Consider the following 26,411-nt stretch of genomic DNA (forward strand, 5'->3'; position numbering starts at 1 on the left):
AGAATTCACACATCCCTGTAAGCTCTTCACCTTATCTCTCTCTATTCCATACCATATCCAACAAGTTGACAAGTTTTGTCATTTCCGCTTTCAAAACATCTCTCACGTGCATCCTCTTCTTCCCTGTGACACTGACATGACCCTGGTACAGCCTCCTACTCCGGCCCATCTTCCATTCAGCCGCCAACGTGATCTTAAAGATTCGCGTGTTTCCCACTCAATTTCCCCCTTTACTTCCAATGCGCACATACACGTAGGTGCGCACGTATGTATCTGCCTCCCCCCCCGTGTCTGTACGTTCCCACTTGAAGGCGTTCATCGGGCTTAGCTGTCTTTCTCTGCCTCATCCTTCACCCACCTATCGCTGCCCCGCCCCCCGCCGCGCTTTCCTAGCTATAAGCCTTCTGTGGAGCCAAGTCACCTTTTTGCCTCCTCCTTCCATAAAACAGGCACAAGAAAACTCGTTCCGCCTAGCGCCCAGGGGGAGGTGTTTTCTGCACTTTAAGAACCAGCCTTAAAGTCCCTGTTAAGGACCCGGCCGTGACAGCCGCCCCGCATCTTCAGCTCGCCCTGCCCCCCGCCCAGCGCCAGCGGGCTCGGGGGGCGCGGCTCGGCGTGTCCCGCACAGGCCCGGCAGCCGCCCACCGGCACGGAGCCGCTCCTTTGTCTGCGAGCCCCGCCGCGGGCTCGCCGCCCCCCGGTCCCCGCCTCCGTCCGCGCCCGCCACGTCCCCCTCTCTCCTGCCCGAGCCGGGAGTCCCTGCAGCCAATCGGGCCTCGGAGCTCCGGGCCCGGCCCGGGGTGTTGTCCGCAGCTTGCCGGCTGATTGGCTGCGGTTTCCCCTCCCCGCCGGGCCTGGGGATCGGGACTGGAGAAAGCTCGGCGCCCGGGCCCGCTTTCTCCCTCTTGAGAATCCGTCTGCGGCGCGGGCAGAGCTGGGCGCACCCGAGGCTGGGCCGGGCGTGCGGGGCAGGGCCGGAGCCCGGGGAAGGCGGAGGGCGCTGGCTGCGGTAGCTGCCTCTGCCCCCGGAGTGAAGCAGGCGAGGGGGCGCCGAGCCGCGAGGAAGGAGCGGGCGCGAGCCGAGGCTCCGTCGGGAGCGGGGGGGAGGGCGGCCCGGGGCTGAGGTGGCGCATCTCCTGGCCCTTCGGCCTCTGACAAGCCCGGCACCCGGGGCCGGGCGGGTGGGGCGGGCGGACCGGGGGACCGGGGTGGGAGGCGGCCCGGGGGCGCCGGAGGAGAGACCGCGTTGCCCTCGCCCGGGGAGAGAAGCCGGCGATGGCGCTCGACTTCTTGGCAGGATGCGTTGGGGGTGAGTAGGGGAAGCGGGGCCGGCGTACAACCGGGGGCAGAGGGTGGGTGTGTGCGTCCCCTGGCACGGACAAGGCCCCCGGCTCCCACGCGCACCTACTCCTCCGGTCTTGCTGGGGTCCGGGCGAAGCTGGGAAGCGCGCCGGCTGCCGGGGCGGGCCCTGGGCCTTGGCGCCGGCGGGAGCCGGGGAGCTCTGGCAAACAATGGGCGGCGGCGGGAGGCGGCGGCGGCGCTGCCGCAGCGCCTCGCCCCCTCCCCCTGCGTTCCGAGCATCCCCGGCTCGGGGGCTAGCCCGCCGGACGTGGCAGCTGGGGACTGCCTCGCCCTCCATCTCCGCCCGAGGTCCCTGCCCGGGACGGAACCGGCGGGGCGGGGGTGGCGAGCCTGAGAGCGAGGAAGCCGCCGCAGGCTGCTGGAACCCTCTGCTTGGGGTCTTCTCCTTTTTTTCTCTCCTCGAAGCATTTGGGTAGCGCCCTCGGGAGGATCGCCCGTGGCCCCAGCCTTAGCGCCCCTGAGTCGAATAAGCAGCCCTCTTCTCCCTGCCCCCGCTCGCCCTCAGTCTCCTTAAAACTCTCATTTCCTGACTGTGAATTTTCCCACTTCTTGTTTCGACTTAGAAGGGGGAGAATAAATGCGTTCATTGTCAAGCTGGGGTTTCTTTCTCTCCAGACCCCACAGACACAAGACGCTTTATTTAAATTCCTTTGTCTCATTTTTTCTTGCAGTGAAATGAGGGGACACTGGACTAGAAAATTCTAAGGCTTTCTAACGTGGGAAGACCACATAGGTTGAATTTTAATTTTCATTGCAATTAAGAGTCCCAGGCCCCTTTAGGTGCCCGCCAAATACTTCGGGATGCCTTTGTGATAACTCCTTTCTTTAACTGTTATTCATCCTATTCCCTCTTCTCTCTTAATTTTGTAGCTAGTCGTAGAAGATTCCCTGGGGTCCGACAAATGACTTTTTGAAAAATGAATTCAAACTTAGTTCCTATATCGTCAGTAACTCTTTTCCCCTAAGTTTTCTGAAGCAACCTGATACTGTGCTCACAGCAGCCTCTCAGTGTCATCCCTCTGAGCTTTCAGCCGGCAGTGTGTTAATCAAAGGACCCAGTGAAATAAGACCAGAAGAGTCCTCGGTTTTAGAGCTTGGAGAGGTGGGGGAAGGGGAAAGGAGGAGGAAGAAGGCTGGGTTTCTGACTGTAGATCACATGAATAAATAACTTCCTGCCTTCAGGTTTCTCAACTCTAACTGAGTTAGACTCCCCGCTAATGCACCAGAACTTTCTACAGACATAACTGGTTTCCTCCATCCCCCCAAAAAGTCAGCCTCTTTCCCCTCCCTGATATGAATTGAGGAGACAACAATCAGGCTCCCATGACTTCAAACATTTTCAGCAGGAGTAAGGGGGGAGGAAAGTGGCAAGGAAAAGGAAGTCAAATAAAATGGCTGGTGGCAAAGGATTGAGAATTGACAAGCATCTTAGAGATAACTTCTTTTTTGCCTAAGATATGAAGGAACTTAAATAAGGCCACACAAGTCCTTTCCCAATCAGCCTCTTTTCAGCCCTGACATTTCAAAGTTAGCATTATGCCTTATTTAAAGAAAGCAAATTATAATTGCAACTAGAACATGGAAGAATTGGCAGAGGAAGCCAGGATTTAGTCTTTGCAGGAGAGCCACGTGATACTTCTCAGTTCAGGCTGGTATTTGCTCCAGGCTTTGGACAGTGACCTTATTATGTCTTTTAGACTTGGTTTTTTATTTTCTCAGGCGCCTCCTTGGTGAGCCACAGACCAAGCATTGATTTACCAGTGAATTTGCCTTCAAGGAGAAAGTAGGGAGTTGTCTCTTTCCACTTGCTGGCATTTGGTCTGTTGTTCAGCCTGGTTTTTGGCCCTTCTCCTACAATGGCAGTGAGCATACGGTTTCACCAGCTTAGCCACATGGCTTGTTCTTTACCAGAAACACTCTGCTTCTGGATCCCCGAAATGCCATATATCAAATGATCAAGACTTTAGCAGTTCCTGGGAGTCTAGGACACTGAGGTAACAGACTCACAGCTCAAAGCAAGTGTCAACTTCACTGGCCAAGAGAAGTCAACTAATGGTGGAGATGGTAGCTAACCAAGAGTGGTCCTCTGAGCTAGAGAAGACAGCTATGAGTGGAAATGAGGTCAGTGGGAAAGTAGCCAAGAGGTCAAAACTGCAATATGATGTCTCCTTAACTCAGAGCCTACTACTGTTTCTTCTATGTATTCTTCTACTTTTAGTTTAAACAGTTATGTCTTGGAAGGAACTAATAGTTAACTTTTAAATTGTTGAAGGAAGAAAAGAGTGTGGTATAGTGAATTGTTGAAGGAGACTTGGACACTTGAGACCAGTTCCTGATGTACCACTAACTTTAAGATTCTTAGACAATCACTTCCATTTGCAATCCTCAGTTTTCTCAACTGTTCAATTGTTAGGGTGTAGATTTTTAATCTCTCACATTACCCGGGCTGCTGGTAAAATTAGAAGAACTGGTATGCTCTGGAAATTCAAAATGCTATACCTCTATAGGAGGAGTATATTTAGAAGTATGTATATATATATATATCTTAAATTTAAAAATTATAACAAAAACTGCCATTTGGAGATTGCTGATACAGGCACATCTGCTTGTTCATTGATAAGTAAGGTCGCATGATATTACAAGAGCCTTGGTCTAGAAGTTAGGAAACTTGGCTTCTTGTTGGGTTCCTGTGGACAAATGATTTGTCATCTTTGGATCTTAGATACCCCATCTGTCAAATAATAATAATAGCTAGCATTTGGTATTTTAATATTTAAAATTTCTTTTCTGACAAGCAACATTGTGTAGTTAGTGCAGATGTTATGCTCATTTTGTTTAAAAGAAGCAATATTACTCAGTGGAATTTGTCTAAATTCATACAGCTAGTAAGAATCCTTGCTGAATTGCATGCAACCCAGAGAGACCATTTCTTGTCCAAGTCTCCTGCCTCAGTTCTTTCTATATACTAACTGGATCTGAATTTTAACTTGGTTAAAGGTTTTCTAAAAAATCCCTTCCAGCTGTTATAATTTATGGCCTGTAATTCTAAGGTCTATTCCTAACTTTGATATATTGTCCCAACTGCTATTTCTTTCAGGTGCCAGTTTGATATTTTCAAGGAAGTTTAGTAATAAACTATAGTAGATAAGAGTGCTGTGCCTGGAATCTGGAAGACTTTATCTTCCTGAGTTCAAATCTAGCCTCAGACACTTAGTTGTGTTCTTCTGGGCAAATCACTTAACCACATTTGCCTCAATTCTACATTTGTAAAATGAACGGGAGAAGGAAATGGCAATCCACTCCAGTATCTTTGCCAAGAAAACTTCAAATGGGGTCACAAAGACTCAGACACAATTGAACAACAAAAAGTAGAAAGTTTTTCCTTCTACATAAACACACTATCTGGGGCAGTGATGTGTCTGCTGGCACAGATGATTTAATGGGAGGAATAGGGAGTAGGTTCAAGACAAACTGTAAGCCCTAAGGGTCCTAGCCAGCCAATGAAGTTCATGGGCTGAGTCAGGCTGCAAGGAAGAAATACAGAGAAGAGATGAGTCAGACAGAATCTTGTTCTTTACCAGAAACACTCTGCTTCTGGATCCCCAGAATGCCATATATCAGATGATCAAGACTTTAGCAGTTTCTAGGAGTCTAGGACACTAGACTCACTCTCTTTTAAATTTTTCAATAGTATTTTATTTTTTCCAAATACATTTAATGATTGTTTTCAACATTCATTTTTGTAAGACTTTGTGTTTCAAGTTTTTCTCCTTTATCTCCCCCTTTTCCATCACAGCAAGTAATCAGATATAGGTTAAATATGTGCAGTTCTTTTAAACATTTTCATAATTGTCATGTTGTAAAAGAAAAATCAAACCAGAAGGGAAAAACCATGAGAAAGAAAAAAAACAAAAAAAGGTGAAAATACTATGCTTTGATCCACATTCAGTCTCCACAGTTTTTTCTCTAGGTGTGGATGGCATTTTCTATATCAAGTCTCTTGGAATGGCTTGGAATGGCTGAAGTGTTGAGAAACTTGCCTCTATTTTTTAACTAATCTATGGGAGTTTGGGTTGTCATTTGACTTTTCCTGGTTTGTTAAATTAAGGAGTTATATTAAATGGCCACCAGCTCTAGGATTTTAGGTTGTCTCAATGATTGACATAAGTTTTCCCCTCAAAACACACACACACACAACCACCACCAACAAATAAAAAACATACAATTACTGTTTTTTTGGAATTAAAAAAAAATATGTGGGATAGATAGAACAAGTATTTCTAGTTCTTATCCAGCAGAATCAAAATGATATGGGGGGGGGGAGGGTAGAGAGTAATAAAGAAAATACACATTAATGTTAGTGGGCGTGTGAATAAGTACAATCATTTGGGAAAGCAATTTGGATTTGGACACAAAAAAATGACAAGATAGTGATCCTTTAGCTTAGTTAGCTATACTACTACTAGGCCTGTAATCCCCTCAAAAAACTAGGGAAAGTTCTTATATGTGTACAAATATTTATAACCTCTTTTTGTGGTGGGAAAAAAATGAAAGTAATCAGATACCCATCAATTGAGGGATAGCTGGATATTATGTGATATGCAAATGTAATGTAGTAGTATATGGTAATAAAGAGAAAATAGATGGTTTCAAAGAGATGTGGATTTATATGAACTGGTATAGTTAAGTGAGAAGCATTAGAACTTATACTAAAACATCAATATGTAAAAGTAAACAAGTTGGAAGACTTTAAACTGATATAAAGAATGAACTGAACAAAACCAAGAGAACTATTTGTATAGTGACTACAACAATATAAAGCTGTGGTAGTATTCAGTGATCATCTATATCTAGAGGATTAATACTTTTTACCTCCTGACAGAAAGGTGATAGATTTAGAGTGTAGAATCATACATATGTATGTACACACAGAGAAATCTGCTTTGAATACTAACTAACATATATTTTTTGCTAGACTATTTGTTACAAGGAAATTTTTTTTTTTTTTCAAATGGGTGTTGATTTCTGTTATTTTTAGGAATGATGCTTTTAGACAAAGGCACTATTGTTAGCTTGACATTATTTTGTTACAAGAGAGAGGGTGATCTGTAAATGTGAGTAATATGACAACAAACATATCAATGCAACTTTTAAAAAATAAACAAAAAATTTGAGCTTTAGACTTAGAAACTTTGGTCCAGGGCAAGATGCTTCCATTTTCCGAACCTTAGTTTCTTCTATTACAAAACAGGAATGATTTAAGTTTTTGCTAATATGAAATTAATAGCTACCTACCTCAACATCATCCTTTTAAGGTTAAATTAGGAGCACTACTGGCCCTGGGTCAGGAGGAACTGAACTTACAACTGTCCTTGTAATGCCAAAGAAACTGAGCAAGACAGAGATTAGAGACCAATTCAATAGTTTATTAAATGGAGAGAAATACTGGGACCAATGAATCCATGTTGATCCCAGGGCTAGACAAGACTATCAGAGTCTAGCCCCTAATCATGGGACAGCAAGCTTTTTATGGAATAACAAGAACAATGACATAATGGAAGGACCTAGGTGGGGATAGCCTAATGGAGGAGGGAGGTTATTGATATTCTAATAATTCTAACCTTTATCTGGCCAAACATTAAGAAGGAATGTCTATAAAACCTTTATCTCAAACATTAAGAGGGAAAGGTTATAAACCTAAGGCAGAATAATGAAATAGGACAATTGGAGGAACTGGGTCACCACATTAAAAGGGAACTTTGGCATAACATCCTCAGACATTTACTAGTTGTATGATCTTGGGCAAATCACTTAATCTCATTACCTTCCTACTCCCCATCCCTCCCACCGAAAAAGGTTAAATTAGTACTACAGAGTAGTAGAGTTTTGGACTTGGAAAGAGAAGAGATCTAGATTAAAATCCTACTTCTAACATAAGAGGTATGTGCATAAGCAAGTCATTTGTCTACTCACATTTCCTCATCTCTTGAAAAAGAAATAGTAAAACTTATTCTGTGTAGCCACTTCACAGGGTTCTTGTGAGGGGCAAATGAAATAATGTATTGAAAGCACCTTATAAATCATAATTCTTGTTATTATTTCTATTGAATGGATGATGAAACTGAGATTTGGAGAATTAAAGTGTCTTCCTTAAGGTCACATACAGCCAGATCTATAACCCAGATCCCACTTTATAATTGTTATTTTGAGATGAGACAACTTTACTATTCAGTGAAAACCATTGACTGTCAGCCTTACATATGTTGGCACTTCCACTGGTTTTTAAGAATGTTTTTTTCCCCCTCTTTCATCAACTTATTCTGTCTCTCTATGGCAAGGACATAACATACACCCTGTGTCCCACGCTGGGTTAGATACCAGTTGCTTTACAGTGTTCAAAGCTCCTTCTCACGTATTACCTCATAGTATTCTTCTAATAAGTCTGTAAGTAACTAGACTTGTACTACAGAGAGCTCTAGAATATTTATTAGGAGACAGTGTGGTAATAGAGTATTGGATGTGGAATGAGGAACCTGGGTTCAAACCAGGACCAGTCATTTGCTCTCCATCTTAATTTTCTCCTCTACGAAATTATAGGGTTGGAATAGGTGACCTCAGAGGTCCTTTCAGTGCTCAAATTACTACCATTCAGTGATTATTATTGTTGTTACTGAAGGCATTCATGGATAGAAGGATGGTATTAGAATCAGGAAGGAAATGGGAGTTGGAATCCAACTTCAGTACTTGCTGTATGATAAGAATAAATGAAAAAACATTTAAGACTTGTGTTAGGCAAAAAAGACAAGTGTCTTACCCCTAATGAGTTTACATTCTAATAAAGAAAATGAATATGTAGGAGAGAGTTATACAGGGAATGTTGTTCAGGAAACTCTCACAGAGTGACTGTCACATCTTTTCTGAGAAAGGTAATATTGATTCCCAGAACTAGAGATGGAGGGAGTGGGAAAAGGTCTTAAGTTCAATGGAATAAATGAATATGGTTGGAGAAAAAGAGGCATTTGGGTTCATTAGAAATGGTAAAAATTAGCCAATTGGAAACCCAGGTTCTAAGGACAGTAGGTGAAGTATATGTGAGTTTATGGGTAATATATTTAAACTTCTAAACTTCAGTGTCTTCATCTATAAGATGGAGATTATAACTGCTAATAGTAAGATGCCTTACACAATTGTGAAAATCAAATGAGATAATATATATAAAATGCCTTGCACCCTTTACAACTTTATATAAATGTGAGTTATCAGTGCCCAGTGTTCTGTTCTGTGTATGTATAGTAGTGGAGAGATTTGGAGATGGTCTCTTCCCTCAAGGAGTTACTTTTATACATTAAAAAGTCTGGTTTTGTTGGTTTTGGCACTCCCACCAATGAGGCACATAAAACTAGAGAATTTTGGAGGGGGAAGAGACCATACTACAATCTAGTCCAAATGATGCACTCAAAAAAATCCTCCATCAGCTTGAAAACCACCAAGGATCAGGAAGCTTACCTTTAAATGCAATTTACTCTACTTGTAGACAGTTGTAATTATTAATGATACCAAGCCTAAACTTACCCCTTTGTTTCATCTACCCATTGCTTCAAGATCTTTGGGCTCAGAAAGAATAATATAGGTGACACAGTGAGTAGAACACCAAATTCGGCCTCAGACACTTTCTAGTTAGTTGTGTGAAGTCACTGGGGCAAGTCATTTAACGCTAATTGTCCCCTCAAAGAATAATATTACATAACATATATTATATATATTAGTAATGTATACATATTATATAGAATATAACAAAATTACAGTAATACAATAGTATTACTATATTATTATACTATATTATTACCAATAATAACTACAGTGGTTATACAGTTTCATGTTTGCAGAGGATATTTTAGATATTCTCAAAATGATTCTGGGAGGTAGAGGTGCTATTATTCCAGTTTTACAGATGAGGAAAATGAGGAAAGAAGGAAATAGGCAGTTAATAAGTTCCTGCAATGTGCCAGGGATTGTCTCATTTCACTCCCACAACAACCTTGAGGCTGTTAACCTCCTTTTTGCATTAAGGGAAACTGAGGCAAACAGGTTAAATGATTGCCTGAGGACATGTGTAGTATCTGAGGTTGGATTTGGACTTGGGTTGCCTCAGTTTTTATCATGATTGGCACCCCTACTCAAGAAGTTTCTTAGCTTAGGCAGCAGGAACCCCTGGAGTATAGACTTGCTCCTCCTTTGACCCCAAATACTGCTTCTCCCTGTAACCAGGCCCAGTGGCTCTAACTGCTGCAAGCCCACCAGAAACTTATTCATTCTCTACTTGGTAGTCAGAGGATATTTATTTCAAAATGCATAATAAGGAGACAATGCCAGATTGAGAACTGAGCAGTACTTAAGTAGTTCTGTGCTAGTACTTAAGTTCAGTATTTAAGTAGTTCTGAATAGCAGTTAAGAACTGAGTCCCCTGGTAGGGTAATAGCCATCTACACTTTACTATCAGGCATCTAGGTGGCAGTGTGGAGCTGCATTTGCAGTCTCCACTAAGTTCAAGGGTGCCCTTAGGGACTTAGTCCCGTATGAGTCTAGGGCAAGTTAGACTGTAACCCAGCCTCAGATTTCCCATCTGTAAAATGGGAATGATAAAAATAGCACCTGCTTGCCAAGATTGTGAAGATGGAAGGAAACTGTCAAGTGTCAAGTACTTTGTAAACCTTGAAGCAGCATCCAGATGCTATTATTTCTACTGTCACCCATGGGAAGATCCATGGGACAGCAGGAAGCAGTGACATTCCTTCTTGATTTATTACTGAAATTTTGGGAATGTTTTTTATATTCTTGTCACTTCCCAATGACTCCCTCACCAAGAACACAGAAATAAAGTTAATCAAAACAAAGTACAAGGAGAATTTTTCACATTCCAACCTTGCTTCAACCCCCCCTGCTGTACTTTCCCTCTGTTAATTATTTCTCATTTATTCTAGCCTTGTAGATATAGATTTTTTCATGTTGTCTCCCCTATTTAGATGGTAAGTTTTTTGAGAGGAGGCTGTCTTCAACTTTTTTTTTTTTTTTTATCCTCAGTACTTTATTTCTGGCACAGAGTAGGTGCTTAATTAGTAGGCTGATTTATGGTTAATGGCACAGAGAAAGAAATGTCAAACCTTTACAATATCTTTGCCAAGAAAACGGTGTCAAGAAGATGGTTGAGCAACATCAAAAATAAGAAGCAATTCTGAGGTAATAAGATGTGGTAAGAATAATGGGGTATAAGTTTATGTAAATCACAGGATTTCCAGCTGGAAGTGACCTTAGAAAGTATTTAGGCTCCAGCTCCATCATTTACAGATGAGGAAACAAGTACAAAGAAAGATAACTTGAGATGGACATAGCAATACCTAGTTCCAAATAAACAAATAACAAACTCACAATGGCTATTCTCTTTGTCAAAAGGAAGATTTATTTAGGAGTAGAGTTTATAGACAAAATTGATAAAATGGGCACCAGGAGTGGCAAATAGAGTTGGAAGAGCATATAGTTAGCAGGGTAAAAAAGGCAAGCTCCCTGAGGGAACTCACAATTAACCAGGAGAAAGGAAATGCTGGTTGAGGTGGGAGTAAGCCATTGACTGGCAGTTTAGATCCACAGAGGAATTTGACAGACTAGCAAGGAAAAGGCACTATAAGGAGGTATATATAAGGAGGGAGAGAATAATCTCAGTGAGCTTAGTCTTGAAGAGAGAATTTAGTAAAGATGTTCCTCATAAATAGATCCTTTATTGGGGAAATAGTCTTGGGGGTTTCCCCAGGCTTAAAGGCCCAAACTCAAGAGATGGGGGAATCATGGGGTAGAAATGACAGGGAATCCCAGGGAAATCAAGGAGCAAAATTGAATGCACCTGTCTAAAGATAGGCTAATCATATCTTTAAAGATACACAGAGGTTTGAGAGATGGACAAAGGTGTTCCATCCTCACAATCACTCTATACTTACAGATAATCTGATAATTGCCAGGGGAAGATAGTTCACATCATAGTGACTAGTCTGTAATAATAGTTATAGCAGACATTTCTATAGTGCCTACTATTTGCCAGTCACTGTGCCAAGTGCTTTACAAATCACTCATTTTACCGAAATAACTGCAAGGTAGGTGGTGTTCTGATGAACATTTTTACAGATAAAGAAACTGAGGCAAATAGGTGATATGACTTGGTAGGATCTCACAACTAGTAAGTTTCTGAGGTGAAAATTAACCTTGCTAAGCCCTGCTGGCTACTCCAGTCACAAGTTAGGTTACTTCTCCACAATTATCCAGTGAAAAAGAGTTTTGGATTAGAATAAACTTCTGGCCATCCTCCCAAACCCCCACCCACCACTGATTTTGTAGGGCCTGCATATGATAACAAACCAGCTTACAGAAAGATTTGGCCCCCCAGGCAGGCTGGAGCTTGCTGACTCCTGGACTAGGTGGGATGTCAAGGCCTCTTCCAGTTCTGACTGTCAGTGTTTTGTTATTCTATAACAAGCATCTTGTGAAAAATTTCATGTCTGGAGCTTTATAGGTAGAAAACTAAATGTACTAATATCCCAAACAACTCATTGTCACCCTGCCCCACAGTCTTCCTTCTTTCCTGACCTCACTGTTACTTTTGAAGGCTCCTCTCCCAATCATCCAGCCTCACAACCTCTGGATCATTTTATTCAGTGGATTTTTTTTTTTTTTTTTTTTTTTTTTGCATTTGGTCAATTGTGTTTAAGGAATTGATTTCTTCAGTGGATTTTTTTTTCAACTTCTCATTTTCACCCCATAGCCAGTCAAATCAACTGACAAATTCAGTTATTTCTAGCTTTGTAATATCTGTAGTATAGAAGATAAGTTACTCAATGGATAGAGAGCTGGGGTTAGGGTTAGGAAGACTTGAGTCCTGGGTAATTCACTTAACCCCGTTTGCCATAATCTACGGAGAAGGAAATTGCAAACCATTCCAGTGTCTTTGTCAAGAAAATCCCATGAACAGTATTGGAGTCCTATGGTCCATGAGGTCATGAAGAGTTGGACATGACTGAATAACAATAAAAAATACCTTTAGTATTTATGCTAGTAATATATACTAGTATATATACACCCCCTGCTTTCCATTGATTCTGCCTTTACACTGGTACACATGTTCATTTTCTTGTACCTAAACCTGAGTTCAAATCTAGCCTCAGATGTTTGTGTGACCCTGGACAAATCACCTTAAATGAAAATATTTGCATAAACTGCTTGGCAAATCTTAATACACATAAATGCTAGTTGTTGTTATAATACCTGGACTATCACAATCAAATCCTAATTGCTCTACCTGCATCTGGTGTCTTCCCATTCTAATCAGTTTCCATTCAGCTCTCAAAAATGCATGCCCCCTCCCATTCAATAAATTCTAATTGTCTCTCCTATCATCTCCAGAATGAAATATAAAACTTTGTTAGGCTTTTATAGACCTTCATAATCTGTCCCCTTCCTCCCCTTCTTGACTTCTTACACCTTACTCTGTCCCATTCCAAATACTCTAAAATCCAGTGATTGAGGCTTTCCTATTGTTCTTTCCTGATCCATCTTTTCCCAGACTGTCCCACAAGCTTTACTTTGACCTTCGGGTCCCAACTAAAATTGAATGTACAGTTATTGTGTCCTTCATCAGAAGATGAGTCTCTTGAGCAATATTTTTGGCTTTCTTTGTATTCCTAGTAGTTAGCACAGTATTTGGAAAATATTTGTTGATTCCCTGTGACCATTGGGTGCTAGAGTTGTATAGATATTAAGAGCGTGAGGAATGGGTGGTGGAATATAAATTGAAACTTGAAGGGTGTCTAGAATCTCCTTCAAAGGGGAGGTAGAGAAGGCATTTGCTGGAAACTCTGTGTCTGTATGAATATATCTGTGTATATGTAGAGAGAGAATGGGGGGAAAGAGGAGAAAGAAAGAGAAATTGATATATAGTAGGTACACAGTAGGCTCTTAACAAATATATATTGGTTTATTGACAAATCATGGGTAGAAGAATCACAGTCTACTAAATAGAATAAATAGGCCTGGATTTATGGCTCACTCACCAACAACTAGAAGTTGTTGACCTTAAGTTTAATTGTTGATCAATTGTATCTGGATACTTTATGACTGTCTGACTTCTATTTTAAGCTTGAATGAGATCATCAACATAATTTCTAAAGCATCCCCTTCCCCTTGCAGTATAAGGAATTATAAAAATGAATTTATGTGTGAAATTATATACTTAAGTCAGCAATCATGGTGAGCGGGGTTGCGAGGGAACTTCACTGCTCTGAACAGACAGACCCTTTTATAATATTTGTTATAATAACTGATACTTTGTTTTTCTTCAGTAGACAAGAATTTGATCATTATAGTACTTTTATGGGTTCCTTATCTCTTTGACAGTATGGAACTTAAGATATGGGTTTTTCTTCCAAAGTAATGAGGGTCATTCCCCTCAAAGCCATAGGTCCCCTTGGAAGTTGGTCACGATTGCTTACAGCATTTCAGAAGCTCCTCTTTGGGAAATTCAGGTGCTTTGATAACATGCTTTGAACACCCCCTGTCCTAACAAATCTTTGTCTTCTGAGGATGAATTTTATTTTTAGAAATGGACAAGAGTCACATAATAGCTACTTTATGGCCATTCAAATTGAACTCCTTTTTTTGTCCCTCAGATGTGTATTTTACTTTTCTACCTTAAAAATTAACCTTATAATCCTGACTCCAGAGACCTTTCCTAAAGATAGCCCCACAATCAGCAAATATGTATTGACTGTTTAGCAATGAAATAAAATGTTGTGCCAAGTGAATGTACTGTGTACACAGTATTAGCAGTGTTGTGGGATGATCAGCTGTGAATAATAACTTTGCTATTCTCAGCAATACAATGATCTGAAACAACTCTGAAGGATTTTAGATGAAAAAAGCTATCTATACCCAGAGAAAGAACTGATTATGTCTGAATACAGATTGAAACATGCTTTTTTTTTTAACTTTATTTTTCTTGAGGGTTTTTTTTTTTTCAGGGGGTAGGATATCTTTGTTTTCTTTTGCAACATGACTTTTATGGAAATGTTTTGCATAACTTCACATGTGCCTTCTCAATGTGGGGGAGGTGAGGAGAAAGGAAGAGAGAGAATCTGGAATTCAAAAGTTTTGGGAATTTTTAAAATAGTATTTTATTTTTCAAAATACATGCAAAGAATGTTTTCAGCATGACTTTTGCAAAACTTTGATCCAAATTTTTCCCTCTCCCCCTCAGCAGCAAGCAATCCAATATATATTTTTGTAAACATTTCCATATTCATCATGATGTGCAAGAAAAATCTGGCAGCTAGGTGGCAGTGGATAGAGCACCAGCCCTGAAGTCAGAAGACCCAAGTTTGAATCTTACCTCTGATACTTAACACTTCCTAGCTGTGTGATCCTGGGCAAGTCACTTAACCCCAATTGCCTCAGCAAAAAAAAAGAAAGAAAGAAAAGAAAAAAAAAGGGGGGGGGAACCACAAGAAAGGGGGGAAAAAAAGCAAATAATAACAAAAGGTGAAAATACTATGCTGTGATCTACATTCAGTCTCCATTGTTCTCTCTCTGGATGTGGATGAAACTCACATGAAAATTTAAAAAAAAATCTTTAAAAATTGTTTTGCATGTAACTGAAAAAAATAAACTAATTAGGGGGGGAGGAAGAATGAAATGTTGGAGGAGATGCCCCGTGTAAGTTCTTGCCCTTTATAGTCTAGGGGTGAGGTTGACAAACATAGATACAGTATATATGGGTATATAAAACTAAATGTTATTTGAAGCTGCAGGGAAGTGAGGAAAAGTCTGGAGGGATCATGAGAGCAGGCCTTTTGAGGGAGAAGGGAATGAGCAATTATATAGCACTTTGTGCTAGACACTGCTAAGTATTTTATAAATTTTTTGAGTGATCTTCCCAACATCTGTAAGGTGGATGCATTTTATTATCCTCATTTTGTAGTTGAAGAAACTGAGGCAGACAAATTAAATGAATTATCCAGGGTTACACAGTTAATAAATGTCTGATTCTGGATTTGAACTTTGTGACTCCAGACCCAGCACACTATTCACCAGGCAATTTAGCTGCCTCTGAGCTTCGGGAGAAAGCATGGAGTTCATCTTTAAAGGATGAGTAGGAATTTGACAGATAGCGTTCCTGGGCAGAGAAGTCTGGGTTAAGGGGGGAAAGGCTGTGCTTGAATGGGACCTCGGGCAACTGAACAACTCCCACCCCTGATTTCAGACCCTGTGGTCTTTCCAGTGCATCTTTTGATGGGAAAGAGTTGGGGCAAGTAGAAAAGATAAGGGTTGACAATTGATTGGTGCAGCTGGGAAAATTTCTAGTTTCATCTTCAGGGTTCTTCATAACTCTCCCCTTTGGGGCAGCCAAGTGCATAGAGAGCTGGGCTTGGAGTCGGCAGGACTCTTGGACCCAGGTTTGCCCCAGTTTCCTTGTCTGTATAAAATGACCCGAAGAAGGAAATGGCACAGAACTCTAATATTTTTCTAAAAGCCCCCAACAAAAAAAAATGAGGGACACAACTGGACTCAATCCCACGTCTACCAATTATAGTTAACTAAAGATTCTTTCCTTCCACCATCCTCATTTGATTATCAACCTTGGGAATTGGAAATGTGGGAGTGTGGAGAGTTATTACATGTCTGCCCACATGACTGTTCCAAATTTTTTATAATCCTCATAGGTGCTGCAGGTGTGCTGGTGGGACATCCCTTTGACACTGTCAAGGTGAGGTTTTTTTCCACAGGTTTAATTATAAAATGAATTTGCATAGAAGAAAAAGCCCCACTGAAAAAAGGAACTGGGAAAGAGGGGGACAACATTTCAGGGGAATTTTTCTAGCTTTTTTTTTTTTTTTTCCCCATTTTTACTCGAAGTGCATGAAAAGTGCTTTCTGGGTATCTTCTGAGAGGTATCAAGTGTATACCTGGAGAAACCATTTTATTCAGATGTTAAACCTAAAACTTAGGAGCAAGTCATTTATAAATTCTCATTTTAAATAGTTCTGAGGTCCTAGATACTTTGAAAAACTTGAATGTATGTTGCTGGAAAGAGTTCTGACCTGTGCCTTTTGGGAAGAACTGACTGACTTGATCAGTTCCTATTTAAGGCCTTTCTAAAAGAGCTTTGATGTTTCCCAGGAACCTCTCCAAGGCCACAAGACTTTCTTTGATGCACTTTTCAGAAAGATAAAAACCTGTAAATGCAGTTTCAGCCAAGTTTTATTTTTGTTCTTGGGAAGAAGGGGAGTCTAAATGCTTAAATGGGTTACTCTCTGATTTGGCTGAGCCCCCCATATCTGACCAGTCTGGTATCCAAGAAAAACTTTGGGGAAAATAATAAAACCTTAAAGTGTAATTCCATATCTCTTTTATTGCCTGACTGTGTCAATCCCTCCCTCCCCTACCCAGCACTACCCACTTGGGGGGAGCCAAGTGCGTTAGGGAAAGGAAGAAAATGTGTCAAATAGTTACAAGCTAAAACTAAGAATTCCTGGCTTCATTTTTGCCAAACTAATAAGAAACTAAAGCATAAGATGTTTGGGGATTTTTTTTGTTTGTTTGTTTGGCTTAAAAATATGTTGTATTTCCTAATTTTGGCCCAAGGCCTACCAGGTATTAGGTAATCATTATTTCTGAAACTTTTTTGCAAGTCAGATCCAGTATTAAATGTATGGAAGTGAGGTGTTTCCCAAAAGACCCCAGGGGAATACTTTAACCTAGCCTAGAGACAGCTCCGTATTCATCCTGTTACATAAATTCAGATTCACTTTATAAAAGCATACCTGCATAGCCTGGAATGAAGTGTAAATTGTTTATTTCTAATCCTGAATTAGCATTAGTTTTGACTCCCAGATTGCTGCTAGAAAGGAGGAAATGTCCCACAGTCCTAGCCCTTCTCCTGTGGAGGAGGAGAAAAGGGAATTTTTACTTTTCTTTTGCTTAAAGCTTTACAAAATGATTTCTTCTTAGTCCACAACATCCTTCCTTACCTGATAAATAGTACAAATATTACAAATATTATTCTCATTTTACAGAATAGGAAACCGAGGCTTAGTGTTAGAACTAGGTTTTGAACTTGCAGGCTCTCTAGCATTTTTTGATTGCTAAATGGGATATTTTGTTGCTGCAATTCATTTTCGAGTCTTGGGGATTTTTTTTTTTAAATTACAACTATTACTTTGATTACATGAGGTCCTTACAGAGAAAGGAGTCGCAGTATTTATTTGTCCTAGGTCTCCTCAAATAATCTTCCATTGCTTTGTAGCATCCTTTCAGACTAAATCAGGCAACTTGTTACTCACAGTGGGGTATTAGGAATTTCTGGATGGAAGGAAACCATTTCTTCAACTCCCATTTTAAAGAGTCATTCAATATGAATTTTCCCTTTAAGTAATGGGAATTTTCCTGTTTTTTATTATAAAGGATAGTTATAGGAAGCTTCTGGGGGGAGACCTGTAACTAGCTCCTAAAGCCTGATAAAACTGGGTTCCTCAATAAATTGGGATGCTAATAAAGTTGCCCCACTTTTTTTCCTGGATAATTTATTTCCACCAATGTACTAACTCATTTCAAATAAGTTTTTAAGGCTTACTAAGTGATTTGCTCCCCAAAGACCCCCATGAAGTAGATAGTGTAAGTGTTGCCACTCCCATTTTACAGATGAGGAAACTGAGACTTATAGAGGTGAATTGACTTGGCCAAGCTCTGAGTCTGAACCTAGGTCAAAATATACCTCCTTTTTACTTGTAGGTTAAGTCTTGGGTCTCTAGTAATAGTCATTAACTATCTAGTGAAAATAATAGAGCATTATCTTCACCTTTGGCTCACAAGAGCACAGATCGTAGCCATTTAGGGCTGGAAGAGAATTTAGAGGTCACTTTTTTCGGCCTCTTAGTTTTAGATATCAGGGAATTAAAATATTAAATGTTTTGATCCTTAATATTAGAGTCTGAATTTGAAGCCAGTTTCCTGGATCCACAATTGTGTTCTCCCAGCTAATCCTGGGCCTAGGTAGGCTTAATTAAATTTTGTGTTTCTCTCCCAATCACCTGATGTCTAATCTGTAAACAAATATTTAAAATACACCTTTTGGGGATGTGGAGAGTTTGGCTTGGGTCTTCCCCTCCCTCCCCCCGTACCCCTAGGGGGTCCAGGGCCTAACTACCTGAGGGGGACCGTGGATTTTCTCATTCTAGGATAAAAGATTGGGTCTGGGGTCTACCCCACCCCTGCTTCCCACTCACTTCCCCCCTTCCCTCCCCACCCCTGTGTGTTTGATGTGATGTTGAAAAATTTGTTCTGTTGCTTTTTAACTGCCTTTACTTTCTGAGCCCAGGGCTGTCTTCATTATAACAGCAAAAGTGTTACTTTGTTGTAGATGAGAGATAAGCCTCATCACTGGAGAGTTACCTAGTAAGTACAGACCAGGTGAACCTTCTGTTTCTCTCAGTCTGAATTTCTCCCAGAATGTTTGATTCATGCCGAGAATGGACCTAGAACCCCCTGGAGTCTTTCTTCCCGGCACCCCCAAGCCCTGACTAGTGATTGTGGGTGGAGGGTTGTGGGTAGGGAGAGGATCCCAGCCCGGCTAGAAACCCACCTACCAGCCCAGTTTTCCGTGGCTTCTCCCTTAAAAAAAAAAAAAAAAAAAAAAAATTATAATTCCTGGGGAATTAGCAGCACTATCGCCACCAGTACAACTAGATCTGCCTTCCGTGCACCCGTTATTCAGAGGGCTTAAACTCTTATTTCCTCTGATGCTTGAGGTTTGTTTTTCCTATTTTTCCCTCCTGTCCAGAACTGGGATGAGCATAAGTAGGATTCATTAGGAACTGGAAGAAGGGGATCATTTGGAGTGGAGGGAATGTGGGGATGGGAGGAATGAAACTGAAGGCTGCTTTCTAGAGAAAGGCTAGTTTGTTTCACCGAGCTGAGGTTTTTCTACCCAATTTTAAAGCCAGCTTGAACTGTCAGTCTGCCTGTCATCAGGTTCTGATTTGAGAATGATCAAGGCTTGGGAGCCTCCATCCCGTGGTGTTTCTAAGCCTTCTCTCTAAGAAGGAACAGAACAGCATGTTCTCGTTCACAGGAGTTTAATTAAAATAACTTTCTAAATGTTAGGGGCAGAAAGCACCCCACAGAAAATCCCGTTGTGTTTCAAAACCAACATATAAGTAAAACCCAGCTCTTTTATTTTATTTTTAAAATTTGAGCCATGCAGCTCAGAGTGATCCTTTCTTAAGATGCATTTGGACCACTCATTTTCAGAGAATCTAACCTTTGTTATTTGATGTTTGGTATGACCCAGGTGGGCATTTCCTCTGGACATTATCCCTGTGTGCAGTCATACTTTTTTCATGGAGGTATTAACCTGCTGAGGTACTTTGGGGAATCAGGGAGGTGTTAAGGTTAAAAAAAAGCATTTAAAAAAAATTCATTCTCATTCCCCTGCCCCCCACCCCCCCACTAGTGTCTACCCTAAAAAGTAGAGTTAGGAGAATTTCCATTTTGAGGTTCTAATTTTCTTTGGGGTTCTTAGCCCCAAAGGTTCAGGTTAAAGGACCCATCCTTCCCCTGGCTAAGGACTTATTGTATCTTCTAGTCCTTCCAGGGAAGATAGGATAGATGGCCTTCCCTTACTGATTTCAGAACGAAGAGCTAATGTCTGCTCTTCAGTTTTTAATGTCAGGAAAAGACCTTGTCAGAGAAAATTAAAGGAATGTTAAAAACAAACAATTAACCCAGTAAGGATGACAGGATTTAGAGCTGGGGTCTTAACTCATTTTACAAAGTAGGAAACTGAGGGTAAGAAGCACAATAATTGAAGCTTAGGTTGAAGGCTGAGTATTCTCTACTTCAGTCACATACAAATAAAGCTTAGGGGAAATCCCTATCTCTGCAACTAAAAACATATTATCAGGAGTAAAGATAAGCCCCAGGGTTATAAGAATTGTATTGTCTGTGGAGGAACCTCCTCCTCACACCCCAGTTGATAGCTTTAGTCTAAAGCCCCAAGGATCCTGCCCTCCTTATAGGAAAGAGCTACTTGCTGATTGGACAGTATGGAATGTGGTCTGGACCTGAAACTGCTCTCCTTAAAAATAATAAAAGTTTATTTTAGCTGGGTTGAGAGTCTGATGTCTATTTTAAGGGTTCCTGACTCAACCAAACTGAGCATAGAAGAAAGAGAAATTGTGCTAAATTAACTTTCTAACCTCCACCCCTCTCTTTAAAAATAGGGGTGGGGGGAAAGCATCATTTTAGTCCTTGTAATGAAGACAGTAAATAAACTTGAGAGGCAGATATTGTCCTAGGTCTCTCTGATGACTTAATGGGAACCCTTTAACTGGGGCCCAAGCATCTAGTACCTCAGTAGAGAACATGAGGGTTTCTGTGAACCCTTCAGGACCTGATTTTGGACTCTTATAGGGGTAATCACATACTCCCACTCCAAGCCCCAACCAGAGCCACAGATATAAAGGAAGGGCTGTGCTTTCACCACCAAGTGCATTCTTATTTACTCCCTTCTTATTCAAGCCCCATGAAGTGTTTTGTGCATCCCTCCATTACCCCACCAACACTCTTTAAATAAAATAATCCACCTAGTGCTGCTGTAGATGTTAAGTACTGAGGATAAATAAACTGTGGGTTTCCTTGGGCTTGTCAAATTTTTTCACTATGAATTTTTGTTCTAGGTTCGCCTCCAGGTTCAGAGTGTAGAGAAACCTCTCTACCGAGGGACTTTTCACTGCTTTCAGTCCATTATCAAGCAAGAAAGTGTAAGTAATAGTAATTCATATTTCTTCAGTCCTTTGTGGTTAATTGTGGACACTTTTACAATAGTCCTCAGAAATTAGGTAATCTAAGAATTGATATCTGATTTAGAAGCAAAATCACTGGATTATGGTCCCATTTACTAGCTGTGTGACTCACTTAACCTTGTTTGCTCCAGTTTCCTCATCTGTAAAATGAACTGAAGAAGGAAATGGCAAATCACTCCAGTATCTTTGCTAGAGTCACATGTGACTGAAAAAAACTAAACAACAGAATTGAATCTTGAGTGGGACACTTATTTTAACACTTATCTGTAGGGTAGAAGGCTTGGGCTTAAATTTTAATGGAAGATAGGATGTTTACATAGATAAGTAGATACCAGGTAATTTGGAGAGACAGATTTGCACTAGTCTGCAGCTGAAGCTTTGTGGAAGGGGTGGCACTAACCTCAGGTGAGCCTTAAAGAAAGTCGTGGATTTTGAGAAACAAATGAGGAAAGTGCATGGGAGAAGCCTAGGAATAGAGACAGAACTCACTCAACAATTGTTATATTGACTGCCTCCTGGGTGGTTAGTGCTATAGGAAAGGTAGTACCTCCTCATCATTCCTGGCTTTTAAGTTTCTGAAATAACAACAACAATGACTGACATTCATATAGCACTTACTATATGCCAGGCAAAGTGCTAATCGCTTTATAATGATTATCTCATTTGATCCTCACCGGAAGTAGGGATTTATTATGGTCCCCCTTTTAATAGATGAGGAAGTGGAAGCAGAGTTGAATTGCCTTGCGCCGGGTCACAGCCTCACCCCTCTTCCAGTCAGCCCTACAGATATTTCAGAATAAGAGCCATGTGTCCCACAAGTCTTCCCCCTGTGTCTACCTCCTCTGGTGGGATCGTTTTCTACATAGACAGTACCAAAGAGGCTGGGCTGCTTGCTCTGTCACTTAGGAAGTTGTAAAGCTAGAATTTATATCTCTGTCTCTTTTAATCCAGAGGTCCTAATACAGTGCCACTCTGTTAGCCACATTTTGGAAACATGGCTGGTCCTTTAGATACAGCTTGCCTCTAATAGTAACGTAATTTGATGCGATCTGTGTCGTGAGCATTAGAGGGACACTGTTTTTGCCTTTTGTATATTCATGGCTATAGAGAGCAACCTGAATTCTACTAACACTGAGTTAGTGCACCCCCCCCCCCCCTTTCCCCCCCATTGATTTTTCCCCCCCTCTTCTCTTTTGTTCATAGGTATTTGGCTTGTATAAAGGGATTGGGTCCCCCATGATGGGCCTGACCTTTATCAACGCCCTTGTGTTTGGGGTCCAAGGCAACACGATCCGAGCCCTGGGGAAGGACACACCCACGAACCAGTTTCTGGCTGGCTCAGCGGCGGGAGCCATCCAGTGCGTGATCTGCTGCCCCATGGAGCTGGCCAAGACACGGATGCAGCTCCAAGGCACAGGCGAGTACAAACTGAAGACCAGGACCTACAAAAACTCCCTGGACTGCCTGGTGAAGATCTACCAGCAGGAGGGCCTGCGTGGCATCAACAAAGGCATGGTGTCCACCCTGATCCGGGAGACGCCCAGCTTCGGCTTCTACTTCCTGACCTACGACTGCCTTACACGCTCCCTGGGCTGCGAGCCCGAGGACAGCTTTGTGGTGCCCAAGCTGCTGCTGGCGGGCGGCATGTCGGGCATTGTGTCCTGGCTCTCCACCTACCCCATGGACGTGATTAAGTCTCGAATACAGGCTGATGGCGTGCGGGGCATGCAGCAGTACAGCGGCATCCTCGACTGTGTGCGCAAGAGTTATCAGGTGGAAGGCTGGCGGGTGTTCACCCGGGGGCTCACATCCACCCTGCTGCGGGCCTTCCCGGTCAACGCAGCTACCTTTGCCACCGTCACCATCTTCCTCATGTACATGAGGTCAGAGGAAGTGATGACAGAGTGTGAGGCAGCCCTCCCTCAGCCTTCCAGCTTGTAAGGATTTGCCCCCAGCCCCAGGATGTCTCCTGCTGACTTTTCCGTGCCCTTCTTCCCACAGACCTGGACTTGGCCGTCATATTTTTGTAAATGCCCACCCTCGTAGAATACCGTGCAAACAAATTCTAAGCTGTTTCATCTGACTTGGCCTGGGTATCGCCCCCTGGTGACACAGACCCTCCTTGGAAACGCATCTTGGGAAGGTGGCCAGTCTTTGTTCTGGCCCCTTGTATCTGAGGGCCCGCTGGGGGTCATCCTCCCAATGCCAACTTTCTGACAGATTTTCCTGGATTTTAATCAACCCAGCCCTTTGTTTCAAGGGGTCAAATCTATAGTGCTTTTGAATAACTTGGAAGCTGTTTGTCCTTGGGCTTGGTCACATTTTCTTTTTTTTTTTTTTATTTGGCCTATTTGATTTTTCTGAGGCTTAGTAGATTCAGTGAGTTTTCATGTGATCAAAGGATTTGGGGTCAGGCCTGACTTTGAATGTCATCTTTTTTCCTGTGCGACTTTGGGCAAATGACTTTTTCCTTGGGATGCAGTTTCCCTCATTATAATAGAATTGGTAATCCCCGTGGTCTTTCCCAGTCAATCTGTAGTCAAAGGATGTTGTTGGCTTCTTGTTCTCCCAATCTTCCTATCTCAGAGAATTAGTCTTGGCTCTCCAGGTTAAGAAACATCTCCATAGTTCTGAGTGAGCAATCATTTTATTCAGGAGTAGAACTGCTGCTGGGAGTACAGAGAAGCCCCTGTGCATCACTGCCTAGTACTTTTGTCACTTTTCCTCAGTAACAGAAAGTCTGATTATGGCATTTTATAGATAATTAAGTCAGCTAAGATTTTTATCATGTTAAACTCAGGACAGAGAGTACTAATGGAGTCAGACAGCAGCACCATACTCTCCCGTTGCCCACCCCTTTGCTGCACATTTTAGATTTCAAGCCATAGCCTTCTATGACTTAGGCAAATGTGTTTTTGGCATATTGAGGAACACATAGTATCAAATGTAGACTCTGGGAATCTTTGTATTTATTGCCATTAGAATGGTATTCTCATTTTTGAGGATCTAAACCTTGTTAATGCAAATATTTTGATAATGGGGAATGTGCTGCTGAAAATAGTGAATGGAGCCATTGGCCATAGTGTTTCCTGGGAAACAAGGAAATGGTATCTGATGCAGGGGACCCTGGGCAGGTTTAGGGAATTCAGGGATTGGGTCCTTTCTACATTGTATTTTAAGAAAATGTAATTAAGAGCATTTTGCATTTCTATTACACAGGTAACCTTCATTTCTGGACCCAAATATTTGTTTGTTAGAAGATAGAGAAGAGTATTGTGGCCATTTTTAAACTGCCACTGAGGTTCACCCTGAATGTGAAATGTGTCACCTACAGTTCATGTATACAAGATAATATCTTTGTAAGATATTCTGTAATTATTGTACAGACTCAATAAAAAATTTTTTTTAAATCAACAAAAAAAATTTATTGATGCCTTTTTTTTTTTTTAACATCAGTGAATTCTTGATATACATGCCATCACATTTCCAACCCCAAACTCTCTATTCAACCCTCTTTTATAACAAAATAGTTAAACAAAAACAATGATGCTGAGACTGTATCTAACAAGGCATTACAACACCCTGCCTCCTGAGTCTCTCCTTAAGGGAATGAGTTATGTTTCATTATTTATTTGGGACCAGTTGGATTTTTTGTCTTCCTTTTACTTTTTATAATATAGGAAGGAGGTAGTATCCAATATGGTCATTTAACAAACAATTAGATACTTGTTGACTTCTGCAGAGAGCTGCTCTGTTGGATTTAGGGGACCATTCAAAGATGAGAAATGATATATTGCTAAATATATTCCTACCTGCTCTTAAGCCCAGAGAAATATCCCTTACATTTAACAAGGAATTAATTTTTTTTTTTTTAAAGAGAGGAAATCATTCAGCAAGCTAATCATATCAGCTGGATATGACTACATGAAACAAGGGATATTCTACCCCTATAACTCAAGAAAAGGATGGGAAGTGGAGGGACATTTCTCTCATCAGAGCAATTTTCTTGCATTTTTTTTAGAGCATTTTGCATTTGACAAGTCCTTCCTTTGTACCACCTTGGGAATTAAAATAAAGCCTGGTGTTTAAAGGCAATGAAATGACTTCTTGAAACTCAGCTAGTCAGTGACAGAGCTGAGACTTGACCACAAATCTTTTGGAAATTTAGTCTTTCTTACATTCCACTGTGTGGCTCTAGACTGGTTTTATCACTTCTTTTCTTCAGATTCCTTATCTGAAAAGTAAAGATGATAAAATAGTTGGAAATTCCCTCTCTGGATCTTATTTCATAAGATTTAGAGGAGAGTGCTTTATCTACTGGACAGTCTCACCTGGATTATACATACTCTCAAGATGCTGCAGTAAAGTTTTTCACTTAGGGATCACTGTAGAAGCTTTATTCTCCTTTTACAGATGACACAAGCTTCAGGAGAATTTCAGCTATCAGTGTAAGTTCCCACAGCCAGGCTGCAGAGTAGGTCTTAACTGCTCCAAGTTAGTTTGGTATACACTACTCCAAGTTCCTAGGCTGAAGCATCTACTTGAGTGGGTGCAAGAATGCCAAAAACTGAGACAGTAATTAACTAGGTTTTAAGTGCTGAATTTGGAGTCAGAAAGAATCCAGTTCAGATTTAGCCCCAGGTTTTCTTCACTGTGTAATGCTAAAGTCCCTCAGTTTACACATCTATAAAATGGAGATGGTGTCTAGGTAGCACTCCTGCGGTGAAATTCAAATTCAGATACATACTCTTAGCTGTGTGGCCCTGGGCAAGTAACTTAACTGTTTGTCTCAGTTTTCATGTGTAAAATGAGCAGGAGAAGGAAATGGCAAACTACTCCTGTATCAATGCCCAGTAAAATCCAAATTAGATCACTTAGACTTAGGCACTGCTGAAGGAAGTGAACAATAATAACAAAAAAGGAAGATAATAGAACCTCCCTCTCAGATCAAATGAGATATTTGTAAGACACTTCACAAATCTTACAGTACTACTGCTACAAAAAGGACTGGAGAACACTGAAGTCAGCCAAGGAACAGGATTGACATTCACGACTTTCCATATATGTCCTATCTGCTTCCTAAAGAACATCTACCACTCTAAGAAGTCTGAACAAATCTATATCAGTAATTAAGTAGATTAAAAAGCACTGCA

General features: G+C 41.3%; 1 protein-coding gene across 1 annotated transcript; it reads left to right on the plus strand.

Annotated features, from left to right (window-relative positions):
* The first annotated feature begins 1,228 nt into the window (after positions 1-1,228).
* Positions 1,229-24,681, plus strand: SLC25A29 (solute carrier family 25 member 29). The gene is made up of 4 exons (XM_031953253.1): positions 1,229-1,309; positions 16,120-16,163; positions 21,133-21,216; positions 22,462-24,681. Exons 1-4 carry the CDS (start codon positions 1,276-1,278, stop codon positions 23,197-23,199), a joined length of 900 nt encoding a protein of 299 aa, XP_031809113.1. The 5' UTR covers positions 1,229-1,275; the 3' UTR covers positions 23,200-24,681.
* The last annotated feature ends 1,730 nt before the right edge of the window (positions 24,682-26,411 follow it).

The sequence above is a fragment of the Sarcophilus harrisii genome, chromosome 2, assembly GCF_902635505.1.
Source record: "Sarcophilus harrisii chromosome 2, mSarHar1.11, whole genome shotgun sequence".
NCBI classification, from domain to species: Eukaryota; Metazoa; Chordata; class Mammalia; order Dasyuromorphia; family Dasyuridae; genus Sarcophilus; species Sarcophilus harrisii.